Raw genomic sequence first — 23,782 nt, 5'->3', positions numbered from 1 at the left:
TATTATAAAAAGGGAAAATTTCTTGTGAGTTAAGCAACTCCATAGGATGGAGATGATAGATCTGAGGTCCCTTGGTCCTTTTAACATAAAAATGGAGTCTTAGTGGGTGTTTTGACCTCATGCATGGGTTAAGAACCTTAGAAAGGTCTTAATGGGGGTGTTGGGAACATATGAGGCATGCAAAGGCATAAAGTTGCCAACTTTATGGCCTAGGTTATCTTAATAATCGTAGATCTGACTTTTAGACAAAAAAGAATTGAGTATTAAGCACTTAATGGAAAAAGTTCTTAAATTGTTAGTAAGTTGGGCGTAACCCAGTGTACGTTGCGTGTATATCCCAGAGTCCCAGTACGTTGCACGTACTAGGGTGGTATGCTAAGCGTACGTATCACAGATGGGCATGAATCTGTTTTGGGCCTTTGAACTATTGGGCCTCATCTGGTTATTGGACTTGGTTGCATTCTGAGAATAGTGGTCCATTTTATCTGTATTGGGCCATTGGTGTTATGGTAGGGTATTAATGGGCCAAGAGGCCCATTAATGATTTTGGACAATGGACTTTTGGCCCATTAACAAAGAAAGGATAACTGGGCCTTTTGGAAGGGCTTGGGGTTGGGTTCCCTTTTGATTAAGTAAAGTCCTAACATTAATTAATATTATTATTCAGCACGGAAGGTTACGAACTGTTAGGAGAGCATCTTTCGCATTTAGCAGACAGAGGTGAGTCTTCTCACCATACCCATGGGTCTAAGGCACCAAGTCCGGCCCTTTATGTGATTATGGTATATGTGTTAGTCATTTCTGTGATTTGATATGCTATGTGATTATATGTTATTGCATGGAAGACCCCGGAAGGAGACCATGGCATTGGATGTAAGACCATGTGGGGTAGCCCATGACATTGGATGTAAGACCATGTGGGGTAGCCCATGACATTCCTAGGTAAAGACCATATGGGTTAGCCCATGACACGAAGGTGTATGACCCTGGGGGGAGCCCATGACATCCTTACAGGTTTATGTATGCATGGCTTATGTGATATCGGTAGCTTTTATAGCTAACATGATATATGATATGTGGATTGTATGTGTGGTATGCTCTGGGAAACTCACTAAGCATTAGCTTACATGTTGTGGATTTTTTTTCAGGTACTTCAGATCCCAAGGGCAAGAGCAAGGCGTGACGGTGTGTCGTGCACTCTCACTTAGGCATTTTCACAGGACACTCTGATGTTTGGAATAAAAGTTATATTTGACTTATGTCTTGAAAACAATTATAACTAGATTTCTTGATATTGGAAAGTGTTTGGTTATTCAAAATGAAATTTTTCTTTGTAAAAACTAGGTCATTACAATATCCATACAATCAACCCTCATCAAGACAAGGCTCCCAACACTAGATCTCATCCTAGGTTTTCCTAGGGCAAACTCCACACTTTTCTCCGCCATCAGCTGTAGAAGGAACTCCCACTAACTTCCTCTAACTAGCTCACATATACAATTACATATCACTAAAACCAGATAATTCTTCAAATGAAAGGTACAACGGTTGGACTTAGACAAGAGCTGCGCAATAAAGTTAAAACCTAACCTTCTAAAATTATTTAGTTCCCATAATATGTAACTTAGCATATTCGCTTACTAGTTAAGTGAAGTTAGTGAGAGCTCCTAGAAAGCACAGAGAAAGTAGCATTCGAGCATCAAGTAATCGGAACCAAGCATCACATAATCAGGCCATCCTATCATTAACTGATCAATACTAGAATGTAAGTGTACAAGCTCATACAATAGGCATATAAATGCATCTCTCCTAGCATTCTATCATGCAAAAACTGAGTAGATCCTTAGCCCTCACTAGCATACGATTCACAGATTCACATATCATATTATATCAGATAACATGTATGGGTATTTTGGGAAAACTTACTTGAGCTCGGTCGATTGCATGCACCACACCCTTTCTTGTCTTAGAAAGTTCCTTTCTTTAAAACATTATTTTGAAATCTTTACCAAATCCTCAGTTTGAGTTCAGACACACCCGAGAGTATGTCTGAATCCCTTAAACCAATGCTCTGATACAAACTTGCAACATCCCAAAAAAAGACGATAAATTTTTTCATTTTAGATTAATAAACATCAACCATATCATTATCATGAAACCAAAGTTATCACAATGTATTGATACATCATCAATATCAGAGTAAAACACGAAATGTGGAAACATGTGGTGTGCGCTCTGCAATCATCCAGGTCTCTTCCCTTTGGAACTGGAAGTATCTGAAACATAAATTGAAAACCATAAGCATGAAGCTTACTGAGTTCCCCAAGATACCACATACCACACATACATAAATAAACACATACCGGGCCCCACCTGACATAGAGCCCCGCTCGGTATACAGATCGGGCCTCGCCCATAATACATATAAACATATAAAATATAAACACATACACATGTAATAATCATAAAGATACATAACATACAAAATGGTCATCAGGCCTCGCCCGACATCGGGCCCTACCCGGTACGCATAAGAGTACATAACACATGCAAGAGTCACGCAGAACACTAGCATCCTAACATTACAAAAACATGGGTTGATATTGGTGCTTTCGACCCGCTAACCATAGTGAGGAAACTCACTTCGCACTTTCAAATCTCACAGACAGAATCTCTAGCTACTAGCCCGCTAAAATCCCCCCACTTTCAATTACAAAATAATAATCCAATCAATAACTGGATCCCAACTCACACAAAGAGTCTAACCTAGGGTAACAGACCTTTTTGCCCTTCCCTATGATTGGCCTAAGGCCCAAGTCCAATCCAAAATGTCTAAAAGCCCAAAATTCCACAATAATCATTTCAAGCCCAATTATGGCCCAATTTTCCAAATTGGGCCCAAATCTCTTTCATTGGCCTTTTTCCAATCAAACTTAAACAAGCATCAGCCTAAAACCTAATGGCACAACAAGTCCCTAAGCATCAAAGTCCAAAAATGACCCAAACTGAAGCCCAAGAATCTGAAGCCCAATCTGTTGAGTACGTGGGGTGTACTTATCACATACACGTAACATATGCTTTAGGGCGCATACGCTAATCATACTTGCTTATACACCCAACATTCTCCTCCTATATGGCCAACTTCCATTTTCCAACTCTTAATTGATTAAGACCTCCATCTAAACTCAAATCTAACTTCCTTAAGATGGTTTATCACAAAACGTTACCAACTTTACGTGCATGCATGACTTAATGAGGCTCTTAGAGCTCAAAAGAGCTTAATGAATGACTTAATGCATGCATGAGACCATAAACACCATAAAGTTTTAACCTTTAAGCATAAGGAGCCCTCTAAACATCTAGATCTACAAGATTTAGTTTCTAAAATGGTTTTAACCCATGAAGACTAACCAAAAAGTGACAAGGAAGCATAAAGCCATAACATGAAGAGATCTAAGCAAAGATTAGACAAGGTATGAACTTTATACCTCAAAAGATTTGCAAATGGAGTGATGATTATTGATCTATAAGCTTCACACTAAGCAATGCACCTTCAACCTTCTTCTATCCCTTCAAAATGAGCAAAATAAGCACCATCTTCTTCTCAAGAGCTCAAAGATACAAAATGATGGCTAAGGTTTGGAATTTAGGGTTTAGGAGGTATGGAAGATGGTAAACAGGTCAACCCTAGGGAATTAAAGAGTTTATATAGGGTGAACACCCCAAAATTAGGGTTTCATTAAAGCCTCGTATGCCCAACGTACGAGGCCTCAGTCCCGCAATAAAATCCCACTTAGTACACTAAGCGTACCATGTGGTATGTCCCGCGTATTAACCCCACGGACCAAATTGCAATAATTAAACACAAAGGGGCTAAAAGGAACATACCCAAATACAAGTGTTGCACGTTATTAAAAAACTTTCGGGAAAAAAGATTCTCGCGTTCTAATGAATAAATGAGTTCTCAAAATACTTTGAACATATATATATATATATATATATATATATATATATATATATATATATATATATATATATATATATATATATATATATATATATATATATATATATATATATAGAGAGAGAGAGAGAGAGAGAGAGAGAGAGAAAAGGGATGGGAGGTTCAAAATATAACCTTAGATTGTTGTATCAATGGATTAAATTAAAAAGATGTATAATAAAATTATACATTAGTCTTTATGGCATCATCACAACCATCATTTTTTATTCTTTGATCTCCCTCCCCCCGGATTTGGACTCCATTACAGTTTCCAGAATCGACCATCCACCTCCACTGTTGCCGGCATAGAAAGATATGCAATAAGGGGGAATCCCTTCCATTATGTGTGTTTAGCTCGAAACCAATGGCTGAAAGATTTTTTTTTGGTAATGGTTTACCTTCTATCTCGTGTCAATTGGTACACAATAGTCATAATAAAAAAAAAAATAAAGAATGACTATAAGTGTGTTACTGGTGACGTAATTAAAATACAATTGATATAGCTCCAAAACTCTACCATATAGTGATGGTTTTACACATATCAACTTTTTTTATGGGTTATAGTCACCACAATTAAACGTGACCATAACTGGTCAAAAATCACTCAATATTTGGTCACGCTTTGAATGAAAACTAAAACTATGTCAAAAACTATCTAGAGTCACGTTTTTTTTTTTAACAAAAGGAATCTTACTAGATGCATTTGTACTTTGTAATTGATACAATTTAGTCATTTTGAAGAACTTTCATGGATAAAATGGCTTACAGGTCAGATACATGATACAATAATACATCATTACATCCATAATAATATCTGTCCAATTTACATGACATAGGAAAAGATCTTAAAATTAATGTTTTGGGAAAAATAAATGGAGAAAATATACATTATGGTACACCTCTTAATCCATGTGCACCAGATCGTGTTCTTGGTGGATCTTCAAGTGGCTCTGTTGTAGCAGTTAGTGCCAAACTTGTTGGTTTCTATTTAGTTGAGTTTACAGGGAATGTTCTTTTTGGACTAAATGAAATGAGAGTAAATGACCATTTTACCCTTTTTTCTATATGTGTAGGCACTGAAACAGGTGGAAGTGTAAGAGATCCTGGATCATACTGTGGAAACTTTGGGTTTCACCCATCTCATGGAATTCTTTCCACTAAAGGAGTTATTCCCATGGCATAGAGTTTTGATACTGTTGGTAAGTTTTAATAATTGTTATTTTCATTGATAGGGAATCAAATAATGTATGATATGATTAAATTATGTGGAAACTATGTTATAAAAACTTGTAATTTGGAAATTCAATGAAGGATGGTTTTCTAGGGATGTTGGGAGTTTAAACCATGTTGGGAATATATCAATCAAGAAGTTATTCGGAGGTAATCGTTTGATTTTGCATGTAAAACGACCATTCTTATAAACGAGTTTCAAGGTTTGCACCATAAAAAACACTTCAAAAATAATGTTTCCAAATTACTGTGTCTTCACATGTACCCAATTTCATTACATTATTTAGTTGGTTTTCTTCTTTTTCCTATAGAGATCTCATATTAAGCTATTGTCTGATTAATGGCACCCAAAGGATATTAGAAGTACCATTAATTCACAAATAATCAATATGTTATTGTAATCGTCTATTTTCCATGGTTGAGTGTCAGATTCTAAGCATTACATTTTTCAGATTAATAGATAAAGTTAAGTATTTATTAATATTGATTACCTTTTTTCTATTTTTTGGTCACAATTTTTTTTTTCAGTTGCATGTAAATGTGGGTTAGGGTGTATGTACATTAGAATGTATCTGTATATTTATCAGAATAACAGTTTCATTGTCAAAGAAGGGAAATTCAAATTGGATCACTCGATAGAATGATTGGAAACTATAAACAATCAAAAATACATCTGTCGATTATATACTATATCTTTTTCGATAAATAAATCAATAAAACATTACTGTAAACTCTTTTCGCAAACAGTTGGCTTGAAATCCAACCCCCACAAAGCAGAGATCCTTCCCTAGTTTATAATTATTTAATTTAATAACCAATAAATAACAAATTAATTATTGTAATTCCATATTTTTTGTGAAAAACAAAATTATCAAGGATATCAATTAGGTTTCTTGCATGTTTGTCATCATGTATTTTCCTAAGGATCTCTATGCAGTGTTTTAATCGCTTTATGGGTCTATTGGTTGTTTTTCTCGACTTTTATGCGTATATATGTAAAAAAAAAAAAAAAAAAAAAAAAAAAAAAATATGTACATACAATGTTATGCGTATATTATTAAAAAAAAAAAAAAAAAAAAAAAAAAGTTCAATTGCGCTAGCCAAAACCATCTTTGATCTCATTTCCTATTCAAACTCCCGATTTTTCACTTGTATGTGCACGAATCTCTCTCTCTCTCTCTCTCCTCTTCAATTCCCCAAAATACCCCTCGTCTCGTACTCCTACTAATTTAAACATTCTTTAAAAACTCGGGTTTGTGGAAATACTTCCGGTTCTTCTGTCGCGACCGCCACACGTACGCCAACGCACCAAACAGACAGCTGGCAACTGCAATGGCCATGGCAGCACCAACTGGCACCACAATCGCGGTTCCCGATACCAAATCATCCGAGTCCACCTGGCTTGTTATGCTGACGTGGCTGATGATGTCAGTGTCCTTGTCTTTGTAACTAGACACAAGCATGTTCCCATAGTAGTCAAGTAGGAACTTGAACACCTCATTGTGGTCCCAGTTTATGGAAGAATTGTTTTCTTTAGTTTGATTGTTGGAGTAACATGAGGGGCAAAGTTGGTTTGGAGGGAAGGGTATTTTGGGAAATTTGGGGTCACCGGTTCCAAGAAGGGATTCGGTTTTCATTAGTCTTTCGTTGACTTTGTTGTGGACTGTCCATAACCAGAGGACAAATTCGCGGGTTGTGTTTAATGGAGTTGAAACACTGCAAATTGGAGTGTTTTTTTTTTTTTTTGGGTAAGGATTCATAAATTACAACTTTGGTCCCCGAGTATAGCTGATTTTGCAATCTTGGTCCTTAAAAGTTTTTTCTTGCAATTTTGCTCCACATTTGAAGTTTTGTAACATTTTAATTCAAAGTTTTAATGGTTAAATACTAAAAGAATTTTCATGGAGCAGTTAAAGTGAATAAAATCCAAATTATTGTAGTTTTATAGAATTTATAATTTTTAGGTGGTAACTTTTTTTAATAAAAAAAAAAGCCTAAGGTAAAGTGATTTTTATGGAATTTGGGCTTATAATAATGGAGAAAAACTGTAATTTTACATGAACAAGGTTCAAAAACGTTACATGAATCTCAAATAAGGAAAAAATTGCAAGAGAAAACTTTTTGGGACCAAATTTAAATGATTGTATATACTCAGGGACTAAAACTGTAATTTACTCTAAAAGATTTGAAAAATGGAAATTGAGAATAAACCTTGAGCACATTTTATAAAAATGTTGACTACATTCTTCACAGATGAAAAACTTGTGAATAAAATCACAGGTGGCTTTGAAGGCAATTTGGCTCTCTTCATCATCTACTCTTACAGAAAGTGAATGTAATAGCACCCATAACCCACAACTGTAAAGTGGCAAATTACTTAAATACCCTTTTGTGAAGAAGTTGAAGAAGATTGTTTTAAATGGTATACCTGAAGCCTCTAGTATCCTTCTTGCTACCACGACAAAACATCTACATTTCAAAAATCATAAACAATAAGTTCATGGTTTTTCTGTAATTTTCTCTTTAAAGAATATATAAAATATTTTTTACCCAATATCCACGTGGAACTTGTTTTCCACAAATTTGAAAGGTGCTTAGAGCATCAAGTCCAATGATATTATCCACTTCATGATTGTTTATTGATGATATATTTGAAGGGTATAAATCGTCAAAGTTCACAAGTATGTTAGCACTTCCCTTTCTACACCTGAATTTTTATATATTTACATTTAAAGATTATAAAAAATAGAAACTTTGAAGAAAAAGAATAAGGAAAATGTGGGATATGAATATGAACCTTCTAGAAGGGTGATGAGCCACCATAAGTTGCAAAAACTTTATAAAGATAGCACGAGTATCCGATTTAATCATCTATAAAAAAAAACCAATATAGAAAAAAGAAAATCAAAAATTGAAAGTGGAAAAGTACATTGATATTATCTGCAATTTGTCTAAAATAACCTTGTGTTCCAAAATAATGTCAAAGGCAATGGTTGTGGATTCTTCAACATCATATATTGCACGAGCTACCTAAAGACATTTTCAATAAGTTAATAACTTATATAAGCTTTTTAATATAAAAGAATTTTGTTTTTAAATATTAAAACTGGAATTTAAGTATTTGAAAAAGCATTTCACAATGTATAAAACCTGTCCAGAGTCTGAGACATTTGATTGAAGAAGCTCATCATGTTCAAATTTCTCATCTTCTAACTCATATGAACTTAAAAATAAAAGAAAAAGATATTGTTATAACACACGCATAAAGTAGAAAACAAAACAGATACAGACAATAAAGCAGAAAGCAGATATACAGAACATATCTAAATTCTATAATATTCTACCTTTTTAATTGTGTATTAATCCAATTGAGAAGGAGTTTAGATGATTCCCAATCTTCAACCAATTTTATTTCACTTTTTACTTTTTTACCATTATAACGACCAGCAATGAGTTTAGCAGGTGGGCCCCATAAGAGCACTGGGAAATAGTGCACAGAGAATGCTGTACAAAGTTTAGTATTTGCCTGTGTTGCCAAACATGTTTAAAGATGAAAATTGATATATATAATTGATAATTTTTTAGTTTTAAAGGGGAGAATGAAAATTCTAAGTAATGATATTGATACCTTATGGGCACAGTCTAGTCTTGTCATCAAGATAATCCCAGGATGAATTGCATTTGCTCCATTGAAAAGCCTTGCAACTTTTTCATATTGAGGCTGAAAAATTAAAGCTTACATGATAAGAAATGTAGCAAGTTTGTTGAGTACTTTGAGATGAGATTGATTTACAAAATTAAGATGGAAATACCTTGTAGTTCCTGCAAGCTGGGCACCTACAATGGAAAGAAGTAATAATCAATAATGGTTGTTCTTATTCATGTTTATGTAAGTCTCTTTCACGCAAACAAATAACTCGATAGTTTTCCCAAATAGAAGGAGGCCTCCTTGTGAGTGAAAACAGGTAATCGTTTTGAGAAAAATGGATGAAAGTGTAACCAAATTGAGATTAATTCTGCATGCAGAAGAACAAGGTTTGATATCAATGATGAAATTGTATCTCATTGTACGCATTTACAAATTGCAACGTATTCTGATTCGTACGATATATGATTTTATCTTGATTCTTCCGTCAGTAGTCATTCCGAGTATTAAAACAAAATTGAAAATGAAACACAACTCCACACTAAGAGGAAAACCAAATCTCAAGCTAACATGACTAGGCGTGCAGTTTCTCAACCTTAGTAATGTGCGATTTCATAAACCCTAGAAATTAATAGTAGGAAAATTCACCAGTGAGCGAAGAATTCAATAATGGCGTAAGCAGCAGGAGTTTCCTTGAGAACTGCATCGAAATTGGTGCTGTTCAAATCAACCACCAAACTAGGTCGATCAGCGCCTCGTTTGATAGCACGTAGTATCGAACGTGATCCTAGCGTCGGGGAATTGGGCAAAGCGGATGATAACAATGATGACGAGTCGAAACTCCAGAGAACGAAAAGCGTAGTGAAAAACTTAAACATTGAAGAGATAGAGATTGAGGGATATAGAGTCACCGGCGGAAGAAGGTGCATGTGAGGCTACCGGCGCAGATTAGCAACACTGATGGTTGATCAACTATGGTGTTAGATGAGCAGGTAGAAGCAGACATGATTTTGTATACCGATTGATTAGCTCTCCATTGAAATGGCAAAATTACATTGGCCAAACCTTCGGACTCTGTTTTGTTTTTTATTCAGTATAATATATAATAATATAATAATGGGAAAATGAAATTAATTTTAGTTATTTTCATATTTGGTAACTATTTTTTTTTTTTTTATACATTTAGGTAACAAACTTGTTGGAAGTGTTTACATATGATCATTATGACCTGCTGTAGCAGGTTACATCCTAGATGTGAACACTTTTGACAAGTTCGTTACTTAGATGTGTAAAAAAAAAAATTACCCATGAACAAAACGAAAAGTAAGAGTAAATTACACGAATGGTCCTTGTGGTTTGGAAGAATTTGTGTTTTTGGTCCCTAACTTATTTTTTTTAATTCGGATGGTCCCTACAATTTATTTTTATTGTGCGTTTGATCTCTGTCTTATCTAAAAAGACTATTGTGCCCTTATTAATTTATTTTTTAATTAGTTTTCTTATTTATGTATTTATTTTTTATATATTTTTTTTAAAAAAAATAAACCTCACATATGTGTATCTCCTCGGATGATCTCTACTGTTTATTTTTTAATTAATTTATTTTTTAACTCGGATGATCTATACTGTTTATTTTTGTTATGTGTTTGGTCTCCATCTTACCTAAAAAGACTATTATGTCCTTATTAATTCATTTTTTAATTAATTTTCTTATTTAAGTATTTATTGTTTATATATTTAAAAAAATAATAGACCCTAAGAGTTTAAAAAAAAATAAGTTAGGTAAGATAGGGATCAAACGTACAACAAAAATAAACATTAGGTACCATCCAAGTTAAAAAAATAAGTTAGGAACCAAAAACGCAAATTCCCCCAAACCATAGGGATCATTCGTGTAATTTACTCTTACTTTTTTTTTTTTTCATATTTGGATAACTACGTTTTTTTACATATCTAGGTATCGAACTTGTTGAAAGTGTTCACATCTAGGATTTAATCTGCTACAACAGGTCATAATGCTCATATGTGAATACTTCCAACAAGTTTGTTACCTAGACGTGTACAAAAAAAATAATAATTACCCAAATGTAACATACCGAAAAATTAATTACCTTGATAAATCATTTTCCCTATACTAATATATAATATAATATTATATTTTTTTATTTTATTCCATTCTACTTTGTCTACCATAAAAAGAGTGTGTTACCTTACACGTGTTAATTCTAAAATAGGATACCCATGCTTCCTATGGGGATGAGGGATATACGAATTTTGACATTAAAACCAGTTTGATTAGTAGATACACAAGTATATAGATTTTGCCATAGGAAAACTCTAACACAACTGAAATAAATTTTATTTTCAAACTAAAACAACGATATACAAACAAAAACATATAAAAATTCATCTAAAACAATGTTTTCTGCATTTTTTAAACAAAAACAATCTATTATTATTATTATTATTATTATTATTATTATATATTTAAGACTAATTTCCACCAAATATTTTGTAACCAGTCGTTGAAATCTTAAATGCTACCACCACATTAGGCACCATGTCGAATTCCTTTGCAAAACTCCATAAGAATATAGCCTGAAGTTAGATATCTATAATCACAAAGAGAACAAAAACATAAATTGGTATTTGAATTAAATTTTAGATTTTTAGAAAAAGAACAAATTACTAAAATCGTCCCAATTGTTTGGTTAAAATTACGTGTTTGATCCCTAACTTATTTTTTGCACTCGGACCATCCTTGTAATATGATTTGGTTACGTTTTCGTCCCTAACACATTTAAAAAGACTATATTACCTTTTGTTTTTTTATTTTTAAGTTTTTATTATTATTTATATTATTAAAAAAACTGATAAAACATATGGGGCCCACTAAACTCTTTCATCTCCTCTTCCTACCCTAGACCCGTCATTCCCTTTCACTGAAAATCATTCCTCGTTTCTCTCCATAACCGGAGCTTTCGCCGGAACCCTAGATCTATACCACCGCTGCCATCGTCGGAACCCTAGATCTGCCATCATCTGGGGTGGAGTAGGTGGACCCACTTATTTATTAATCATTTGTAATTCGTTTATTTTAATTAATCAATAAAAATAAGTAACAAAAAACTGGAAAAGAAAATACAAAGGGCAATATAGTATTTTTATCTTTAGAAGAGACGAAAAACGCAAAAATATAATATGTTAGGGACGAAAAACGCAAGAATATGATACGCTAGGGAAGGTCCGAGTGCAAAAAAAAAAATTAGGGACCAAACACGCATTTTTGACCAAACCACAATGACGATTTCAGTAATATTAAGTTTTTAGAAATTTCATAAATCATTTTTTCAAAAATAAAATAACCTATGAGCTTTTCAAATACATCATATTTTTCAGAAATCTGATAAATCAAATTACTCAAAAATTAAAATAACCTCAACTTCTCATATACATTAGATTGTTCAGAAAACACCATATCATATTATTCAAAAATTTAAAAACATATCAGATTTTCCAGTAAAAAATCACATATCATAATTCACATATCCGATACAACCTAAAATTAGCTTTCCATAACCACAATATGAACAAAAACATAAATTGATATAATAATTAATATTTCAAATTTTCTTAAATTAAATTAACATCAGATTTTCAGAAATCTGATACATAATATTTTCGGAAATTAAAATAATTTATCATATTTTTCACATCAGATTATTCAGTTGTTAAAACAAACTATCGGATTTTCATATACATCAGATATTCATAAAATACAATATCATATTATTCAGAAATCGAAAACACATCAGATTTTCCAATCAGAAATCACATATCAAAAATTCAAAATTAAAATTCATGTATGCGAAATTCAAAATCAGAATTCTAACAACATACATATAAGATTATATAGAAATTAGAATCACATTAGATTTCCAAAATCAGAATCGACAACTTCACTGGAATTTAAGAAATTTTTATCATTATCAGAGTTTTGCAACTTGAGTTTTTCAATTTAAGCAAGAAATTACATGGGTCAATCATTAGGAAAAACATACTAGGATTAGTGAGATCGATTAGAAAGACTTGTTCATTCAATAACCCTTTTGAAACTTCACTTAACAGGACCGATTAGACTGGTGTAGGACCGTTTCACTCTTCCAATTTCACAGAGCTCTTAAATTTTTGGAGTATGTAATCGGAGATTAGAAGAAACAATTCAGAAAGAATGAATTTAGGAAGAGAAATTGAGTGATGAAGATTTTTAATTTGAATCGTCCATCGTCTTCTTTATATTTAATTATGGGTAAATAACACAAAAAAAAAAAATTTTACAGAGAAATTCGATTTTGACATCGTGTTTTTTTTTGTGTCAATTTTGACACTGTGTTTTCGAATTTGTTACAATTTTGACAACTTGATCGGTTAACCAGGTTACATGCTGACGTGGCATGATGATGTTTCAGTTTTGATGATGTGGCATGCTGACATGTCAAAATTGATTTTTTTTCCCACAAAAAACACTAAGTTTTCATTTTTATTTTTTTTTTATTTTGACACTAAGTTTATTTATTTATTTTTTTTTATTTTGACACTACGTTTTTTTTGTTCCAATCAAACATCATTTATCAAATTTTGTTCAATTTTGTCTGTTTTCCATTTGAAACCATATAAATATATTTTTTTATTACATTTTAAATCATATAAACATATTTTTTTTCGTTTAAAAACCATATTTTTATTTAAATACAAGGTGTTTTTTTTCTTACATTCAAAGCATTAGTTATATCATGAGAATCAAACTAACCATAAGCTTCTAATAAGATGTAAAAATTTGATGGGTTGCAAACTTGATATCCGAGTTTTGATCGACTACAAGCCTCCAAACCTCCAAACACATTTTAAAGTTGCATATTTAATATAAAATATAATTTTTATATAACTAATACATATTTATACATAAAAATATGGTTTGAGTGTAAAAAAATGTATTTATAAAAAACTATGGTTTTTAAATGAAAAAAAAAAACATATTTATACGGTTTAAATGTATTAAAAAAATATTTATACGGTTTCAAATAGAAAATTATCAACATTGAACAAAATTGGGAAAAATGATGTTCGATTTAGAACAAAAAACATAGTGTCAAAGTTGAAAGAAAAAATTAAACTTAGTGTCAAAATCGCAAAAAATGAAAACTTAGTGTTTTTTGTGAGAAAAAAAAAATCAATTTTGATACGTCACCATATCATGTCATCATGTCACGTTATCAAAACTGACACATCATCATGCCACATCAGCATGTAACCTGGTTAACTGGTCAAGTGGTCAGAATTGTAACAAATTGCAAAAACATAGTGCCAAAATTGACACAAAAAAAAACACGGTGTCAAAATCAAATTTCTGTGTAAAAAGAGTGTTTTTTTGTGCCATTTACCCTTTAATTATTAGACATTACTTAGATCGAGATGTCAAAGTGTGAAATCAAATTTTCATTGGCGTCTAATTAGCTCTTGATTAAGCGCTTCCTACTACCCTTTTGTTGTGGACTAATCATGTTAATGGATCAAATGTCACCCAAATAACATAATGCTTACAACCAGTGTTGTAAAAATTGGCCTAGGTAGTCGATTAATCGACACCTAGGCGCTAAGCGGACTGCAACTAACCACGTTTATGTGTAATCGCTCAAGATAATCGGGGCTGGTCAACACCGGTCAAACTCGGAGTTAATCGGATATAATCGGATCTAGGAGGATTAATGGGTCAACTTCGGTCAACGGATTTTTTTAGGGCAAAATTGTAAAAACTGGAATCTTTTTGCTAGGGTTCGTTCTCACTTCGCTCGTTTTCGTCCCTGTGAAAAAGTTTTCTATGGATTCTCTCTCGACTCAAAGCTGAAATCGGAGAAGTGGAAGCTCGCTCTCGCCATCGCCTCTTACTGCCGAAATTTGTGAAATCTGCCATCATCGCTGTTAGAGACGCATTTGTCTTCCGTGTTCCTACAACAGTTAGCCTAATCTACACAGGTTAGTTTTTTAAACATGATTTATGCTATTAAATTTCGATTTTATCTATTATCCTCGATTTAAGTTGTTAATCAACTGATTTGTGATGAACTGATGATGAAGTATATAGTCAATTTTTTGTTAAACATGGAAGACGCAAGTCTGTTAACAAATAGATTCTTTTGGTAAACATGAAAGATTGAAGTCAGTAATCAATAATCTTTATAACTTGTTTCCAGTACTTTGGCCCGATTATTTGATTTTTACCTATTGAATAAGAAACTTGGTAACATTTGAACCTGTTAATGTGATTGCGTTTACATGTTGCTTCACATAGAGTTGAGATTAAGTTTACAGACAGGTTCTTTGTGCTAACAAATCATTAGCAGCGAGTTTGGAAATGTGATTGAGTTTACAAACTTGTTTACAGAGCTTGCTGATATGAATATGGTGTTAGTGTGATTTTTTTAATGATATGTGAGTGAGTATTTTTAATGTGTTAATGTGTTTTTTTAATGTGTTAAACTGATATGAATATAGTGTTAATGTGATGATATACTCAATAATCATTATTAGATGAAGTGATGATAAACTAATATGATACGGAGTTTGTTGATTTGAGTGAGCATTTTTAATGTGTTAATGTATATGTTTATAATAGTTGACAATCAATGACATCTATTGCATCAACCACATTTGTTGGATCAATCGCCACTGGTGCACATAAACGTATTTCAGATGATATTGGTTGGGAATATGATGTCATTCCGGATAAAGCAACATGGAAAGATTGAAATGTACCTTGTGTGGAAAAGTGTTTGGTGGGGGATTCTTAGGATGAAACAACATATTGCTCATGTGACGGGGAATGTATCTTCATGTGCAAAGTCTACAAAAAGATGATCAATTGAAATGTCTAAATTATCTTAACGAAGGGAACTTGAAAAAGAAAACTAAAAAAGTTCATATTGAAGACTTAAGGGTAGATGCGAGACAAGAATTGCATGATAGCGTAGATGAAGTAGAAAATTATTTGGGTCGAAGGCACCAAATGTTATAGACCCCATGGATAACTTTGAAAACATATTAAACCCCGAAGAAGTTGTGAAGGTAGGAGGAGGTTTTATTTATGAGGAGATTAAAGTTGTAAAAGAAGAAATTATCAAATCTTTGGGTGGTAACAAGAAACACTACAAGCCTATTATAGATATCATAAACACAAAGATGACAGGCCAACTAGATTCAACTTTACATTTAACAACTTATCTTTTGAATCCATATTACCATTATAATGATCCACAACTCCAATTTGATCCCGATGTAATGGATGCGGTTCTTGATTTTTTTGATACATTATTTCTTGGAGATTTAGAGATGCAAAGGCAAGTCATAACTATTGACTTGCCAAAGTACAAGAAAAAAGTTGATATATGTGGTTCTGGTCTTGCAATTAAACATTGTAAGGTGAATGATGCCGACTTTGATCCGAGTAATTCGTTTTCCTTTTAGTTATCTATTTATCTATTTTATAAAATTTTGATATTTATCGATTAATAATGTGTTTTGTTTCAAAATCGTAGCTACTTGGTGGGGACTATTTGGGTGGCACAACTCCTCACTTGACAAAGATTGCAATGAGGATTCTTTCTTTAACTAGTAGTTCATCGGGTTATGAAGCAATTGGAGCATGTTTGAAGGGGTTAGTAATATAAATTATTAAGTTTATATTTTATAAAACTTAAATATTAACCATGTTTAAACTCTTTATTGTGTTTAAATTTGTAGGTACATACAAAGAAACGAAATAGATAGGAGACAAGCAAATTGAACAATATTGTTTATGTTCAATTCAATGCTAATTTGATGGAGAAAAACAAAAAGAGAAAAGATAGAAATATGGAAGTGCTATTATCAAATCATTCTCTGTCCGCTCAAGAATGGATTGTTGATTGCGATGATTGTGATGTAGATGAAGTAGACCCCAAAACGGTTGATAAAGCTCTTGAAAGCGATGTTAGTCAAGCACCCCGAGAAAGTCCAAAAACGAGAGAACTTTTCGATGAAGATTTCAAGTCCGAGAGTGAGGAACATGTGTTAGAAGAAGGCGAATATGAGTCGGATGGGGTTCAAATAATGGAAGTATGTGGAGAAGATTAGAAGAAAATTGTTGTGCTTGTTAAACTTATTTTTAACTTTTATGGACTTGTTGGATATGATTTTGTGTGCTTGTTAAACTTATTATTAAACTTTTATGTTTATTTTGGATGATAAATGGTTGTGCTTGTTAAACTTATTAACTTATTATTAAACTTTTATGCTTATTTACTTATATTCTTAGTATTAAAGTTAGATTTATAAAATTTTGAATTATTTTTTAATAATTAATGGTCCTCGATTAATCCCCCGATTAATCACCGTCTAGCCGATTAATCGCTAGACCCCAATCCACCGCCTAGCCAACGTCTAGCGTTTTCTGCAACCTTGCTTATAAAAGACTTTGGAAAATTGTTACCCCAATGATATTTGATGCCCTGGGTCTTGGCCTAGCTCGCCCTAGGCTTCAGTCGGCCATGGATGGAACCATAGTTTGTCTTTAAGGTTTGGAATCAGAGCCCACACATTTTCGTTCTTATTTGATATTGATCTGAAACAAATATGTTGGATAAAGCAAGACGACATTCAATTTCAAGACGTATGTCCGCATCTTGTGTGTTTTGCTCTAAATCGTATTTTTCTATTTGGGATTTTTTGCTACTTGTCCATACTACACCTAGTAGTTGCAAATTCATACAACAAACACACTATTGAAAATGTTTATATGTTAAGAACTTATAAGAAAGGGTTTTAAACTGATTTCGCGCACGATTTAAGTAAATAAAATTTATCAAACTGATTGAATAATTGGGTAGTACAGGATAGCAGGGTCGAATCCTAAGGGACACAACTTAATGGTCAATGCATTTTTATGTAAGGAACATACTAGTCATTTAATAGAAAATAATTGAAATTGGGTTTTTGATTTAAACTAAAAATAAAAATTGTAGTGAAATCAACTAAATGAGATCTATGATAAAAACAAATTCAGTTATGTTGCGACTTTCGTAATCATGCAATTAGTTCAGATGTGGTTATTCAAAATGCATTCGATCTAAAATGGTTGTAACACCCATAAAATTCAAGCCAATTTAAAACTTTTTAAAACAATTAAAACCATTAAGTTATTACAGTTTGTTTTCAAAACAGTTTAATCATCAGAGTATCCCCATAATCAATCATGAAAATATAAGGAGGTGCACAATCGCGCCTTCGCCTTCCCGTGATCATCAGAAGTACCTGAAACATAATCAACAACTATAAGCCCGAAGCTTAGTGAGTTCCCCCAAAATACCAACGTCATACCAACATAACCATATCATATAACAAATACTAAATATGATGCATATAGAATCTACAATAAGACTAAATTGCCTCTACAGGGCCTGCAGTCTCACTATCCCACTCTCAGAACCTTCAGCATGTCTGGTCCGCCCAACCGGGCCTTCAGCATGTCTGGACCATTCTCCGGGCCTTCGGCCTGACTGATATACCCCTAGAGCCTGCAGTCTATCTGGTCAGTCATGGGTTTGTTGGCCTTCAGCACAAAGCAGGACCGCCTCAACCCAACCAAATACCATATGTCGACATATAAACAATCATGATCAAGTAGGCATATAATACAGGCAACAACAATCATACAACTCACTACTGCCTACTAATCCTCAAACCACATACAGTCCCACTACCAGCTAACCCCCATAGAATACGTAACCATAAGTAACTAGAGGTGAGATAGCCACCCGAACAGATAGTACTACTCTAGAGCCACAACCAAACAAGGAGCATGCAAGAGAGCCTAGACCAAGAGTTCTGAGGCTATCCTACATAACCATCGACATTCCCTAGGGGCACTCCATGGATGATAACCTCCAAGCACAGATAACATAAATATCATATGCTAGCATATATATATATATATATATATATATATATATATATATATATATATATATATATATATATATATACAACAGTCAAACCGATCTAACAGATCACTAACATACCAACTATCTTATAACCAAGATACTAATCTAAATGATCTCTAACATAGAAACAATCCTATAACCAGGATATTGATCTAACCAATCACTAGCAAAACAACCATCCTATAAACCAGGAAACATATCATAAAGCATAATGTGCAAGGAACTCGGATATAGTGAGGAGAACTTACCTGGCACTGCTGAAGTCCCGCGGATGAAACTCCAGCTGCTGGTTGACAGATTCCCGAACTACCAACATCAAACAATACCTAATTAATAATTGGGTTCCAAGCCAAAGGTCCAACTCACACTCTCAAGGCCCAATAGTTAAGTAATGGGCCAAAGCCCAACATATGGCCCAATTATCTAAATTGGGCCCAGACCTCTACATGGTCTTTCCTTAAGGTCCATCCATTAATTCTAGTGGAAACTATTTGTATACCAATGGCCCAATATCTCATAATCATCAAGGCCCAGTTATGGCCCACCTATGGCCCAAATTTCCAAATTAGGCCCAAGTCCTTCACATGTGCCTTATCCTAAAACTCATCTAATTATTTTGGTCCATCTACTTATTCTTGGATAGCCCATCAATAGTCCAATCACCAAGGTCCAATAGGAAGGCCCAACTCAGGGCCCAAGTGAAATTAGGGTTTTCACATGAAATGGCGATTAGGGTTAAGTGTTCTTACTTAAATCATTAAGGACTTAATCCATTAAGTCCAATATTGCCTTAGGTTAATTTGCAAATTATTATTAATTAAAATTTTCAGTTTAGTAATTAATTCAAGTGCAGATCCCGATAAATCCCCAAAATTAGGGTTTCATGACATTAGGGTTTTCCAAACCCTAATTAGGGTTTCCAACCCAATACTAGCCCATTAGTCACATGATTGGGCTTTTAGGTCAATTTGGGCTTCATTGGGCCCATTAGGGTTTCGTTAGTCGGGCACCACCCACTACCACCTCGGGTAGTGGTGGTCAACGGTGGCTTACGGCGACAGTTATGGTCCTAGCCCATTTTGTCCAAGCATCCCAAATGAATCAAACACAAACAAGGTACACCGCCACCCAACACAGCGACTGGTGGCAGCAGCCACCACCCTACGGTGGTGGTTTTGAGTTTTCTTTTGATTATTCCTACCCGATTACAACACATTACATTTTACATCCAAAAACTCAAATCAACACACACATAAATAACACATACACACACACACAACAACCCTTGTGGTGGCCGACAATGGTGGCAGCCACCACCTCACAGTGGTGGTGGCTTTTCTCATGATGTCCGACCACACGAACACTACCCACGACACACACATATGATATTAACACAATACAACAGTATACACACCCACCATGGCTGTACTCGAGGCAGCATCGGCGGTTAGAGCGGCGACAACAACTCTTCAGCCGCTTGGAGTTGTGGTGGCGACGTAGCAGCAAACAGAACGGAGAGGAGAGGAGAGAGGTTTATGTTTCTTCAACCGTGAACAACAACAATGATAGCCACGGTTTTGCTCATCCGACCTCCATAATGTAATGGTGCCAACTAGTGTTTCTTCATCGGTGGCTGCAGTACGAGCAACGGCTCTTCGTCTTCGAAGGCGGTGGTCACCACCACTGGAATAACGATGACATCGGCTTCGATTCCTGGTTCGCCTATTATTCCTCATCGGTATTTGGTATCTCCAGCCATGGTAGATGTCGACGGTCTTGGTTGGTCGGAACAGGCGAAAGGGTGGTGGCGCCGGAGATAGGAGGAAGTGAGGGTGGTGGCTGGACGGAGGCGAGGTGAAGTTCACGGCTGAAACACTGATTAGGATTAGGGTTTAGAGGGTTGATGCTTATAACTCCTGCATCATTTAAACTTTGGACCATAATGACATTCTTAGTCCCTCATTCTCTCTTTTCTTTCAAATTAAATCCATAAGTTACCATTTAAACCCGGCCTACTGAAAACCTTTCCAAATCAAGTCCTAAATCTTACCAATCAGCCCCTATTTCCATAAATCCTTACATATTAAGTCTAAATAATACCTAATACCCCTTGATTACTGAAAATATTTACAAAATAAGTCCTGAAATTTCACTTTAACCCCCGGAGATTCAAATCTTGTCATTTGGCTTCCTGAAACCAACACTCCACTAATAATTATTTGATTTTGGACTATAATAATATAAAATAATAATAAGAATTACTTCTCGGCGTTTCGAGTTTATTATTTAATTGCTCTATTTTAAACGACATGTTACAATGGTACTGAGAAAACTAACAAACTCTAGCATAATCTCTTTTACCCAGTTAAATTAAACAAAATAAACTCTTCAGTTAACCCTAATTTGTTTACTATCTAATTAAACAAGCTCTTTATTAAGATTAGAAAAGTTGCATTAAGATTTGTGTAAAATTCCCAGCAATACCGAATACTTCTCACAAGCTTGAAAGCGTAAAGGTATGAAATTTCTGTTTTATATCAGAGTTAAATCCCAACACGAAATCAATATGATACTTGTTACTTATTACCCGTTACAAGAACAATTATACATTCTATTAACTGATTACCTGGAATGATTAAACCCTAGTTAGGTGATCAGACTAGCGAGAATTAAAATCAAACATTCATTAAGCTCAAAACTGAAACAACTAAATAGAAGCATACAATGGAAACTAAATCTGATAACTAGTTACACGAAAAGTACTAGTTTGTTATAGAACTAAAAACTAGTGTTTTAGCCAAACATGGCTAAAATCCGATAAAAACTAGTAAAGAGATAAACTAACTGATTAATCATGCTAAATTAAATGTAGGAGATGATTCATAGCATTCAGATCTTCATAAAAAGATGAAAAATATCATAAATAATATTTAAAAGGGTTTTTTGTCACATGGAATTATCTGGTGCTCAAACTGATCAAAGGGATTGTATTTATATGCAAGTCAGAAGCTTTTGTAGCAAGAAAGCATTTCCACGATCGCATTTATATATAAAAATGAGATCACGTTTTTTTTCCAAAAGTTCCAGAAACACCGGTAAATGAAGTATGATGCCATTTTTGACCATTTAGGGGCTTCAAAGAGAAAATGCGGTAGCAGAAGAGGGAAAATGTGATCACATTTTACTTAATATCCCTTCAAAGTGTATTTTTCGACCTTGCAAAACTTTGACTACCTTATGCGATCGCAAAAATCCAAAAATGCGATCACATTTTTGGCTTTTTGGCACGATTCCGATCATAATTATTCAGTTTAAGCATTCCTCAACAACCTTCTTCAGGTCCTACTCCAATTAAGCTCCAAATATACATCCAATTTGCTCCTAATGTACTTCTCCACTCAAATTATATTTAAACGACATAAAAATGATAGAAGTACGAAATTATAACGATAAACATGAGATGGAAAAATTTTAAACTAAAGACATGCAAATGTATAAAATATGATGCTAAATGCTAGTAACAACTACCCTAAAAGAAGCATAAAATGACATCTATCAAATCTCCCCAAGCATGAACCTTACTTTCCCTCAAGTAATAAAAAGATAAAACATGATAACATACATGGAAAGACATAGATGACACAAAAGGAACTTAGAATAAAAACTAAATAACTTGAAACTAAAAAAACACTTCATTCTTTTTTTTTTTCAAATGATCAGATTTCACACTGAGGAAGCTCTAATGAAATCATCACCTAGACGACAGTCTCAATACTTTTATTGTAGTTTCAGAACTCGTATTTAGTAAATCAAACCAACCTTGAGTAAATAATTTTTATGTCGAATTAAATTTGTGAAAACATTGTACTTTTTAAAATAATTTCACGAAAATTCGTTTATAAAAACTTAACTTGACTGACCCCTTCTTTTCTCTGAACTCGTCTAGTAAACATGGTAAGCTCCATTATGGACAAGAAATCCAAGCTTACCCTTATGATTCCATTATTGAGGGACCTAACACATTATACGACACATCTTCTTTGTATTGATCATCTCTTCATATTTAACTTTGCTTGGTTCTTGTTTTCAACTTGAACTTGACTTGGATTTTACTTTGAATTTCAGACTCTTCAAGTTGCTTGATGTACCATTTCTAACAAGTACATTGATTGGGCATAAATGTTACTTTGTGCCCCACCATATCTTCAATACTTCTAAAAATGATAATTAATTGTGTGGATATAACAAGAGTTCCCTCCTAACCTCAAAAGCGCATAAACTATAGGGCTCGGTACTTTAAGGCAAGAAAAAAGTTTATTCAATCTAGGTTCTTTTAAGGTATTTAAGAAAATTATTTCTAAAAGCATATAAAAGCAGAATGTAGCATCCATAAAAATCACAATAATTTTAAACTTTTCAAAACAACCCATTTACTAAAAGAAGTGTTTACAAAACCATTGTTTCCAAAACATTATTTAAAATAAGAGTCTCCTAAGACCCAATCAATCGTAAAACCAAGGACGTGTATAGTCACGCCTTTGCCTTGCCACAATCATTTGAAACACCTAAAACAATAAACTTTAAATGCAAGCACGAAGCTTAGTGAGTTCCCCCAAAAATTCCACCACACAAAAAAATCACATGCACAAACACTTATGTTTGGCCCAATTAGCCTCGGGCTAGTATACCGGGCATGTCTACGATGGGTCTAGTCATCCTCGGGATGGAATACCCTCGTATCATAAGCATGTTTGGTCCAATCAACCATCGGGTTGGAATACCCTCGACCCGTTGAGTGATGTACAAAGTAGTCCAGTCTCACCATATACCATAACAAGCATGTTGAGTCCAATCAACCATTGAGTTGGA

The 23,782-nt window shown here is 33.8% G+C and overlaps 1 protein-coding gene across 1 annotated transcript; it reads right to left on the bottom strand.

Moving 5' to 3' along the window:
* Nucleotides 1-6,299: 6,299 nt before the first annotated feature.
* LOC145013344 (sulfhydryl oxidase 2-like) lies at nucleotides 6,300-9,928 on the bottom strand. Its single transcript, XM_078972141.1, has 11 exons — nucleotides 9,528-9,928; nucleotides 9,046-9,070; nucleotides 8,862-8,954; nucleotides 8,578-8,759; nucleotides 8,384-8,456; nucleotides 8,195-8,263; nucleotides 8,031-8,104; nucleotides 7,784-7,940; nucleotides 7,662-7,702; nucleotides 7,445-7,591; nucleotides 6,300-6,949 (listed from the first exon to the last, which is right to left on the bottom strand). The coding sequence occupies exons 1-11, from the start codon at nucleotides 9,806-9,808 to the stop codon at nucleotides 6,463-6,465; spliced, it is 1,629 nt and encodes a 542-aa protein (XP_078828267.1). The 5' UTR covers nucleotides 9,809-9,928; the 3' UTR covers nucleotides 6,300-6,462.
* Between the last annotated feature and the right edge of the window lie 13,854 nt (nucleotides 9,929-23,782).

Source organism: Lactuca saligna, chromosome 8 (genome assembly GCF_052625555.1).
Source record: "Lactuca saligna cultivar CGN05327 chromosome 8, ASM5262555v1, whole genome shotgun sequence".
Lineage (NCBI taxonomy): Eukaryota > Viridiplantae > Streptophyta > Magnoliopsida > Asterales > Asteraceae > Lactuca > Lactuca saligna.
Note: the sequence above shows the minus strand (reverse complement) of the source record. Positions and strands in the feature narration are given on the sequence as shown.